Genomic DNA, 11,386 nt, shown 5'->3' with positions numbered 1-11,386 from the left:
TACTCGTTGTATTTGATCATAATACACAGAACTTAACAGAAGTCAATAATTCGTCCCAGGTTCAAGTCAGTCTTCTCACAACAACATGGTTAAAAAGATTTATTTGATCTTATTTATTAAATAAAATCAAACCTGAATATCTTAGACAATTTCCTTAACTTTAAAGCTTATTTTGAGTGGATGTCTTCAAAAACCTGTGCTGATATTGTATAAAGCAATATATAAAAAAAAGTGAAGTGACATTCAGCCAAGTATGGTGACCCATACTCAGAATTTGTGCTCTGCATTTAACCCATCCGAAATGCACACACACAGAGCAGTGAGCACACACACACACACACTGTGAGCACACACCCGGAGCAGTGGGCAGCCATTTATGCTGCGGCGCCCGGGGAGCAGTTGGGGGTTCGATGCCTTGCTCAGCCCTTCGACTGGGAGTCCAACCCTCTAACCATTAGGCCACGACTTCCCCCACAGCAATATTCTCTGAAGATATAGTCACTTTTTGTCTGGGCTTACCTTTGTAGGCCTGTTGTCACATGAATGTACACCTGTGCCAGGGCTTCTACACAGAAAGTAGTTGGTTTATAAGAAGTACACTATCATCAGAGAACCCAGAGCATTATAAACCTTGCTACATCAATACTTACTTTACAAGGCTCCTGCAATCTATCACAGTTACTCATTTCCCTTCAGCAATTTCATTTCCCCTGAACCTAGTCTTTATCTTAATGTCTTTCATCGGTTTGTACTCATCTGCCCCTCCCTCACCCCTTCCTTGCTCTATCTCTCTCCATACAGATAATATCACGTGGTGATGTGATGTGAGGATATCCCTCATGTGATAATCAGGTTTGTCATCAGACATTTCAACATTTAGATCAACATTTAGATCCTAGCCAAATGTGAATTATGGCATATTTATGAATAAACTCTTCCTGTCCCATTTATGGCATTTAGTTGCAAAAAGTGTAATATATTATGCATATTCACATACAATGACAATTATTTTAAAAACTGTTATTTTAGTCACTACGTGAGTCTGAGAAGTGGAAAATCTCTTTTAAGTATCATACTGAGGTTAAATTTGGATCAAACTCGTTCTAAAAGCACAAGCAGCCTGCAGGGATTTCCCAGAGACTGTAACAGATCCGACAGATCATAACAATGTGACAGACTTCACAGATCACACAAACCTATTAAAAACACTTGTTAAGTTACTTGTCGGGATAAAATTGGAAATAATTAGGAGCTTGTTTGTACTTTCGGTCATGTTCACTGACAGAAAAAGATTGTAAATCATTTGTAGATCATTAAGTAAATAATTATATCTCTTCCCATGACCTTGCAAGGGCCATCAGTGTGAAAACGGATAAAGAGACTTGTTCACTAGCTGTGCATGTACATCTGTGATTTCACTCAGAAATAATGACTCATAAATCTGTATTACGTAATCAGATTCCAAAAATTCGGTACTTTTCATTAGATTAAATTACATTTCATCACTTAAACCATCACTTAATAGCAATAAATGATTCATAATTTATTGATTCTCCCTAATTCTTCTTTTTCATCTTTTAAACTGTACTTTCTAAAATAGCCTACCACTTATAGACAGTCAGAAAGTCTTCTAGTCTTCTGCGGACATTCACACAAAGATCAGTCACTAGTCGGGTGACTGTAATTACACAGAAAACTGAGAAGCCATGCAGACAGCATATTACCACTGGATTTAAAGAAATAATTTCAGTTTTAAGAAACGTTTTCTTAGCATTTCAACATTACATCAACTATGGATGAACATGCAGGGTTATTTAATCATGCATTACCAGGGGTGCACATCATTTTTTCAGCCTGGTTCTCATAAGAGAACCTGGAGCTTTGGTTTGGTCCTCACACTGCATATAGCGTGACCCATTAAATATAACTATAAAAAATTATTAATAATAGTTATAATATTATTTCACTTTGTTTATTTAGTTTTTTAAATAAAATAATAGTAATTAAACTAAATAATAGTGTGTGATAATATTATTAAAAATAAAAGTCAGACCTAGTATTAAATACAAATACATTTATTTTATAGTAAACCTAAAAATGAAATGCTTATATTTACTACTACTTTCTTTGTTTGCCTCTTTAAGAAGGATCGCTTTATGTATTCCACAATTTTAAGTCGCTTTGGATAAAAGCGTCTAAAAATAAATAAATAAAAATTTTCATCATATTCAACCATAAAATCAGCAGGCTTTTATTTTGGCAGGCTGCCGGCATGTAAGTATACGCACTTACGGATTTAGCGCTGCTGCTGATTAAAGAGCGTCAGTGGATGAATGTCACAGTTTTTCATTGTGCCTTGAAAACGACATGGCATAGCCAGATTTATGCTTTCAGGTTGAAAATAAAACTTATATAGTAGAGTTTGTGATCTAAAATGGTAATTGTGTATTAACAGCTATCAACCATGTCGGTACGCAAATGCGCTGTCAGAACATATTTATATGACACATTTTTTATTTTGGTTGTGCAAGTGGACCTGCAGACCACTTATGTGCAACCCTGTGTATTACTTTGTCTATTAAATGTAATTTTAATCAGTGAAAGATTACCATCTGTTAGCAATCTACCTAGCTCTGTTCATATAATCACAATAATTTTTTATTCACTAATAGATACATAAAGCCACATATTTTTTAAAGCCATATGTGACCCTGGACCACAAAACCAGTCTTAAATCGCATGGGTATATTTGTAGCAATAGCCAACAAAACATTGTATGGGTCAAAATTATCGATTTTTGTTTTATGTCAAAAATCATTAGGATAAAAATATTTTGTAAATTTCCTACAATAAATATATAAAAACTTAATTTATTATGATTAGTAATATGCATTGCTATTTGGACAACTTTAAAGGCTATTTTCTCAGTATTTAGATTTTTTTTGAACCATCAGATTCCAGATTTACAAATTATCTCTGCCAAATATTGTCCAATCCTAACAAACCAAACATCAACGGAAAACGTATTTATTCAACTTTCAGGTTTGATGTTTGATGTATAAATCTCCAATTCAAAAAACAAATGAACCTTATGACCGTTTTTTGTGGTCCAGGGTCATATAATTGTTACAGTACAAATATAATAATGCAGCCAATCATATGTCATCTAGGCCCATTTAATCAGCATTTCTAAGAATGGCATTCTTGGATTTACACCAACGTCCCATACTCTGTGTTCATACTCTGAGACAATGATCTTTTTGTTTTGCTGTCTCACACACTCTGACTCAACTCTTGGTCAGGTTCTATCTATTAATCACTAACCAGGAAACAAAAGATTTGATTTAGGTATGAAGTTAATTTCACTTTCTGTGATGTAGCATACCTCACGAATCCGAAGCTGGAAGCTTTTTCCCTCATGATAACAGTTGTACGTTTTTAGAAGGGACAAAATATCAGACCTGAAAAAGGGACATGATTTAACAACAAGGGCTAAATATAATCATGTTTAGTCAGTTAGAAAGCATGTTTCTAATGTTCAGTGTGTATCAAAAGTGGAAATCTTACTTTGCAATTACTTTCTCCTCATTCAGCCTCACATAGGAGGTCTTGTCAGGATCCATAGTGGAGTTCCTCGATAGAAACGCTTTCAGCTAGAGATAAGCAAGATAATGGGGGAGAGAGCAAGGAGAAAGAGATCAAGTTAATAATATCAAGAACAAGAAAAAGTGGGTGATTAGAAGGGAATAATACCTTGTGTTATGTGATTTTAAAAAATATTCATAACTAAAATGAACCATTATTGTCACCATAAATCTTGTGTGGGAGGAACAAGTGAAAGTAATCACAGGAATATGAAGAAATCACATGGTCCAACTGTTAACAGAATGTGTAATTTTCCCACAAGGCTTGCCATGGCATGTTTTCAGACCTTCTGACAGGTCACAGAATAGTAAAACATTCTTCAGTGGAAAAGTTGTGAAAATTCTTCACTCAGCTATTTTGCAGATTAATACAGAGAAAAAAAACGCACCATAAAACCAGCTCGTACTAATTAAATTATTAATTATTAATTACTAATTTAATTATTATTATATATATAATTTATGTTTTCACACCATATTGTATATAATTACAATACATTTTTGTGCAGTTCTCAAATCTCTTTCTGTATAGCAGTATTCAAAACTGCCCCTCCATGAGACGTTTGAGACATTGCCTTTACACTTTTGAATCTGGCAAAGACGCAAATGAGATTCCATTTTAGGAATCTGTTTCATATATTAAACTATAATATGGCTTCAGAAGTCTTTCAACAATGTGACCAAGTTTTTAAAGATTTCTGCAGTAGTGGGCTTCTGTCAATGCCTCTCTATTATCTGTATTCAAATAGCTTGATTCCGTGGGAGTAATAACGCAGCACTGGAATTTCAGGAGTGGCATGAGAGCTGGGAAGTCCCTCACAGGAGTATAAAATGACAGCAGGTCACTGAGCACCTACACTCAGAAGCACTTTCATCATGAAGCTGACGGTGTCTGCTTTGCTGTCTTTCACCCTCAGCATCCTTCTAACAGGTGAGTGTATCAGAACAGACGAACTACAGTAACTGAATTAAAACAGTAACTGAGAACCTGTTGGGTTAGAACTGAGTTGGCAAAATTCTACGTAATATAATCGAACATCTCTGCAAAACTAGCTGTACAGGTTTAACGATAAATTACATGAATTTGATATTTTAATTATATACTATCATTCTAAACATTTTTAATGCTTTTTAATTATTTTATGCTCACACAAGCTTAATACATTTTATCAAAAACCGTAATATTGTTAAATGTTTTATCATTTAAAATGACTTAATGTGTGATGACGAATCAGAATTTTCACATGATCATTCAATAATTATTCTAATATGTAGATTTTTTTTTTAGGTTTATCTGTTGAATAGAATGATTACAAATGAAAGCATTTTAAATATAAGTTTTTTTTTGCGAAAACATTTAGTGTCACCTTTGATCATTTAAATGCATTGCTAAATAAAAGTATGAATTAATTTTTTTTAAAGTACAACAATCTTACTGACTCTGAATTTTTTGATACATCATGGATGTTTAATAAATTAACATTTTCTTTTTTCCTAAATACAGTCCAAGTCGTGGACAGCCAATATGTTCCAAAGACCTGTCAGTGTCCACAGGTCAAACAAAGAGTCAACGGACCACTTTCAGATTTCAATGTCAGTCTAAAAGGACCTAACTGTTTACAGGATGAGATCATGTATGTAGTTCACATACATTTTTTTCAAATTTATAAGATTCTTAATGTACGTGCCGAATTGGGTTTACATGTGCTATTATTCTCTGTGTTTTTCATTAGAGTCACACAGCAGAAGACTAATAGACTCGTGTGTCTTAGTCCAGATGGTCCCCAAGGCAAAAGACTGCTGGAATGTTGGCAACGGTAAGAGAGTGTTATTACTGCATAAGTCTCTAAACTACAGCACAGCATGTCCAAAAATCCAAACATCTCTAAATATGATGGCGGTATGCAAGTCTTAATCTGCTGAGTTTAAGTCTACTCATTTTGTTTTGTTTTGTTTTTTTTCAGCATGCAAAAGGACGGCAAGGACCACAAAAAATGCATACACAAACAAAAGCAAAAGCCAAGGCAAAGAAAGTAAAATCCAGGAAGGTCAAGTCTTAAACTCAAATACTTAAAGACTCTGAGAAAAGAAAGTAAGAGATCCACAGGAGAGAATACTCTTAAAAGCTTTTGCAAAGTGCTTTAGTGCTACTGTTCATTCATATGCATTAAACAAGCACGTAAGAAAGGACATAAGAAAAGGCTGGATTCAGAGGAGTGCACACGTGTGTATGGAGGCCAAGGGATGGCATACAATGAAGACATGTTACAACAGGGACAGCATCTAACCTTGACATGTAATAAAGGGATGAGTTAAACCCTTTTAAAATTTCCGGACAGTCAGAAGACACAGCTTCGTGGTCTTATAAATTCTTATACATTTTTATATTCTTATTGTTGTCAAAATGTTATATAAATATATATACTTATAAATGTATGTTTAGTGATCACATGAAGAAAATGCTTCTTTTTTTTACAGTTTAATATAAAATAAACTAATATAATAAACATAAGCTAACACCTAAAAAATAACTTCTGTGTTTCTCTACCTTGTGTTCTCATGTACATATAATTATATATATTTATTTATTTTTTAACCCTTAAATCTTACTTTAGATGGTATAATCGAATGCGTGTCTGCAGTCATTTTAAATAATAATATTAGTGCTGTCAATCAATAACAAGTCAATCAAAAGGAAAATGGCAACTAATTAATTTTTTCAGATTTTTTTTTTATATATTCAATCTTCAAATTAATGTAGAGACAACATAAAGACAGTATATTTTTTATATTTGTTTAACAGCATCTTTTTTTATGACTGAAGGTGGGTATCACTGATACCGATGTCTCTAGGAAATTCAACATACCAGTATAATTAAGAGCTATCAATATAAACATTATTAGATTTGGAAAAAATAACAACTTCTAAAACCATTATAATAAATGCCACTTATCTGTACACAGAATGTACACAAAATATACAGAAATTGAATAAAGTGATCAAACCTTATAAAATCCTTAAAGCTGCAGTACATAACTTTTGACACTCTAGCAGTTAATAAACAGAACTGATAACAGACTAATCTCCAACTGACATACCATTCGAATTTCACATTAAGAAATTATTTTATCCCAAAAAGCTAATTATTCTTACTTCAAACTGGTTCTCTTTAAAATACAAATCTTGTGTTATCCCAGGCTATCTGTAATCAGAGGTACATTTAAAACTGGAATGTAATTCAATTTCAGTCACGTGTTTCAAAAACACAAACTCCTTTCTGGATTACTATTCGCCAACAAAATTATAAATGTAATTATTTCCTATAAATGATCTGTGAATCAGGCTAATGTAAGGGAATAGTTTTGAACACTAGCTGGTTATATACTTGCTCAAATATTTTTAACCAAACTATGTTACGGGCTGCAGCTTTAAAGCTGCAAAAGTTGTTAATTTGCTCTTCTTTCTTTTGTTCTTTGATTAACAGACATCACAGCAGCTGGGTTATTAGGTAATTTGTCTGCTATTACTTTAGCGAGCTGCCGCCACTGAACATGTAATGGGTCTAATAATGATATTTCATTTCTTGCTTTAATATGAAACGATACAGGCTACAGCACACCACCATATTAGTGAGTGCAATTGAAGAACACAGTACAATGGCTGACGGGACAGAAAAATAGTTTTTACTGACATATAACCTGACCACATCACATCTGCATTTGACTGATGTACACTGATGTACAGCAAAGATGCTCTTAATGCTATTATTGTTGAGAAAAAAGAAGCAGCAGCTGTGAGTGGGGTGGTCAACCCTAGCTTCGCCTCTGTGAGGAAAAAATGAATTGCCTGCATTAAAATTATAATTTTTACAGCACTAAATATATTATTTAATATAATATAATATACCACGTGAAGCACATGGTTTGCACATCTGATTTCAATGCAGTTTCTATGTATATTCAATGGTTCAATGTGTGAGAACCCTTCAGTTTGAACAATTAATCCTTATCGGATACAGAACAGCATAGGTTCAAATACAAACTCTCTGAACCATACAACCACTAACAGAACAACAGCATTCCAGACCCAGAACGAACAAGGCGGGTACACAGGTGTTGAGAAATCACCTCTCATTTACCTGAAATCATGTGACTCTGATCCTGCTTAATATGGCAAAGCAGGAAATGTTTTCAGGAGGGAAAGTGAAGAAGAACAAGAGTACAGTTCTGCGCAAACACACTCGAGAGACATTCTTGTGATTGACACAGCTTTAGAGAAATGGCTTTCAGGACTCTGCAAGCAAGTGCCTGCATGCTTCTCCTAATCTCAGTCTTCTTACACTTCATGACAGGTACCGTAGCATTTAATACTTATCAGTGCAGATATTGGTCTTGGAGGTGATGTGGGACATGTGGTTTTATGTTTCTGGATTTGTCTTTAGGTGTCAGGACATCTACAAGTCGTGAAAAATGTGAGTGTGTTGAGGAAACTGGCTCAGTGCAATGGAGAAAAATTATAGACTACACGATCATACAGAAACATCCTCTTTGCAACAAGGTTCAAATCATGTGAGTAAAAAAGCATAATTCCCATTCAGGGGTATCTGAGTGTGTTGTGCTACGTAAGATTCATGAGACAAGCGCAGCCTCTGAAAAAGATGCACCTTTGATGAATTGTCAGAAAGTGTTTGCCTAAAACACTTTTGCAGAAATCATTTGGTAATTCAGATGCAGTCACTCCTTCCACAGATCATTTGCTTCAAACTGATATTGTCATCATCTTCTGCCTTCATGTTACCCACACTCACATGGCTTTTTTATTTACATTTACTGTTTTTTTGTCATCTCAGTGTTACTTTTTGCATTACTTAAAATGCTTGGTCATCACTGTCTGTCGTTGCAAGATGTAATTATTGTTTTGCCATCTTTTTAAATAAAAATATATATTAAGTTAATGTGACCTTTCAATGTGTATGATGGCTCTGCCTCCAAGTATAATACTATATGATATATACCATATAATACATATAATATATAATATCGTATTAATCTAAGAAATTCAGTACTGTACTGTAATACAATGTCCCAGCATTACTGGGACATAAGTCTGTAATAATTAACATGGAATTATATCACTCCTGGACATTTTGCAATCCGGGTAACTGTTAATGGTGTGTGAAGATATTACACAATATCTCATGTTGACGCATATCATGGGATCATTTATGTGGTGGGAAGCACAAAGCCAGGTCATGGTAATATGATTTTTTGCATCAGAATAGTTTCATTTGAATTTGGGCTTGAATGGGCATGTTAAGACAAATAATATTACTGAACTCTGGAAATATGAGCTCTGTTATGGCAAAATCTAATGGAATTTAGGCATGAGTGGGCACGATAATACAAATAATACCATACTGAATTCTGAAAATATGAGCTCTCTTATGGCAAAATCTAGTGAATACAGATGAAGCGGGATAGGGAAAAGAAAGAAATATGAAATGAAAAACTAAAATGTCTCACTTTATCTGGTTTAACTTTTAGTAAAAAACACTTTTACAATAGTCTAAGCATTAATGAAGCATTAATATAAATATAAATATAATGAATATAGTTTGGCATGAGTAAATCCCTCAGATCAAATGTTTCTGTATCTTATTGCTTGCAGTGGTTTGCACACATTTAAAACAATCTGTTTCTCCTCCACAGACTGCAGCTGTCAGGTCAACAAGCTTGTCTAAATCCAGACTCCATGCAGGGGAAAAGACTGCAAAAATGCTGGAAAAGGTATGTCAACAAACAGTTGCCCTCTAATGACACTGCAATTTATTTGATTATAATATACACTCATTTAAAAAAGTGTAAATTAAAAATACACGGATTTAAAACCTAAAATAGTTATATTTTAAAATATATATATATATACTGTATATAAAGTAAAAACACTGCCACTCTGTGGCAGAAGTAGACACTAGCATAAAAATACTTATTCTAAGATTTAGCTCCCGACTCTCTGCTTACCATATAGCTACAAAAGCTATACCAGCGTATTAAAACATTAACAATATTGAAAATAAAATATATAAAATACTGACAAAAAATACAAAAAATAAAATACTGGTTATATGCAGTACTAGAAGCCTTGTGTTTTACAGATTGTATGTGGCTGCTGACACTTTGAGTCAAGATAAATATGATCTCTAGAGAATTTTAAGTGTTTATGTTGCCATTAATGGTGTGCATTGATTTAGGGTTGAGAACATGTGTTTTTGCTTGTTTAGCTTTGTGGGCCTCCCCAATAATTAAACCCCTTCACTCTTCTATTGTCCAGGATTCAATTCAACACACAGAAGGGGAAGGACTGTCTGATGCTCCTTGGACAAAAAAGCCCAAGCAACTGTAATTCAACAATCTTGACCTTTTCTGTGTAGAAAGACTATGTTTCTTTGTCATTTATCCTGCCTGTCCTTTATTTTTCACAAATAAATGATATATGTATTATGCAGATGGTTTTTAATATTTTTGTACTGCTGTTTTCTAATAAAACCTTGTAAAAGTTTTTGCATGGTCTTTGCGTAATTATATTTCTATTTTGTGTATTTATTTGAAATTAAGCATTTGACATTAAATTTTAAAATACAATTTACACTATTTATCTGAAAGTGTCCCAATTTGCCTGTATTCACCTAAATACAATCAACAAAAGCCTTCTATTCAGTGATGGAAAATAATTTGAATATTCTATGTACTAACCCACCTCTGTCTATGACCATTCTCGTGAATTATTAAATATGGCACTTTAGTCTCATGGCAAGTAATGCCTTTGGAGAGAGAAAAAAAAAACACAATCTACTGTGTCTACCAGAAAGAATCCCTGATTTGCATTAAACTGATTTACATATACGGGGTCATGTCTAGAGATGCTCTCCAGCTGCATAAAGAAATAAGCCCCCTGCCCACCCAGTCAATTACTGCAAACCAGCTGTGACTCTGCTGCAGGAAAATATCAGGCATAGAGCCCTTAACCACTTCTGGATTTCTGTCACTATTTTGCAGAAGTTGGAAATATTTGAAAGACATCAGCAAAACACATAAGTTTTAAATAGGCTATTTTTGATTTGCTTTCATTATGTAAAGAAACATACACAAAATATCACAATTCTGTCAGGTGTTTCACTCAAGTACAGTTGGTTTTGACAGCTGTATAAAAACACACACCTGAGGACAGTTTCAGGAGAAGCCTAGGTGTCCTTCAAAAGAAGACAGCGGTACATACAGCTCACCTGCAGAACTATATAATAAAAAAACACCTCAATAAAACCATTCCATTAAAACACTCTTGTCTAGAAAAACATATCATTACTGTTTCCAGACATTGTCCTTACCATCTCATGAAACGCCGTTCCTTTGTACGTTCCTTTGTAAGAGCCGACGGAGACCAGATGTTTTGTAAGACAGGGGCGCACGAGCTTCCTGTTTTCAGCTCCGTCTGAGAATATCTCTAGGAAAATATGACACGAAAGGTCGGATAAAATATTTGAGGAAGTAGATGCTTTGAGCTGCCAAGGCACTTCCCCCATGGGAAGACAGATTTGTTTTAGAAGGGAAATTATTATTTCGACGGCACTTGCCAAATAAGAGAACTGAATTTACAAACAAAGTGAATACTTACTGTATACCTTATTTAAATACTATGCATAGTTCGGTGTAAACTTCACAGTAAATTTAAAGGAATGGTTCAA

At 34.1% G+C, this 11,386-nt stretch overlaps 1 protein-coding gene and 1 long non-coding RNA gene across 2 annotated transcripts; one reads left to right on the top strand and one right to left on the bottom strand.

The window, feature by feature from the left end:
* Positions 1 to 3,227: 3,227 nt before the first annotated feature.
* Positions 3,228 to 11,056, bottom strand: LOC113096104 (uncharacterized). The gene is made up of 4 exons (XR_003288460.1): positions 11,030 to 11,056; positions 10,863 to 10,935; positions 3,568 to 3,653; positions 3,228 to 3,461 (listed from the first exon to the last, which is right to left on the bottom strand). It is a non-coding gene; the product is annotated as an uncharacterized LOC113096104 (long non-coding RNA).
* LOC113096103 (C-X-C motif chemokine 9-like) lies at positions 7,830 to 10,203 on the top strand. The gene is made up of 4 exons (XM_026261499.1): positions 7,830 to 7,996; positions 8,087 to 8,213; positions 9,354 to 9,431; positions 9,976 to 10,203. The coding sequence occupies exons 1-4, from the start codon at positions 7,924 to 7,926 to the stop codon at positions 10,073 to 10,075; spliced, it is 378 nt and encodes a 125-aa protein (XP_026117284.1). The 5' UTR covers positions 7,830 to 7,923; the 3' UTR covers positions 10,076 to 10,203.
* Positions 11,057 to 11,386: the final 330 nt, after the last annotated feature.

The sequence above is a fragment of the Carassius auratus genome, unplaced genomic scaffold (assembly GCF_003368295.1).
Source record: "Carassius auratus strain Wakin unplaced genomic scaffold, ASM336829v1 scaf_tig00215873, whole genome shotgun sequence".
NCBI lineage: Eukaryota > Metazoa > Chordata > Actinopteri > Cypriniformes > Cyprinidae > Carassius > Carassius auratus.
The sequence above is the reverse complement of the archived record's forward strand: the minus strand, read 5'-3'. Positions and strand labels throughout refer to the sequence as shown.

Bases quoted from the DNA above. Each gene is read 5' to 3' on its own strand.
- LOC113096103 (XM_026261499.1), top strand. From the start codon at position 7,924: ATGGCTTTCAGGACTCTGCAAGCAAGTGCCTGCATGCTTCTCCTAATC. The intron at 7,997-8,086 runs GTACCGTAGCAT...ATTTGTCTTTAG, and splicing joins CTTCTTACACTTCATGACAG to GTGTCAGGACATCTACAAGT. The intron at 9,432-9,975 runs GTATGTCAACAA...TCTATTGTCCAG, and splicing joins CTGCAAAAATGCTGGAAAAG to GATTCAATTCAACACACAGA.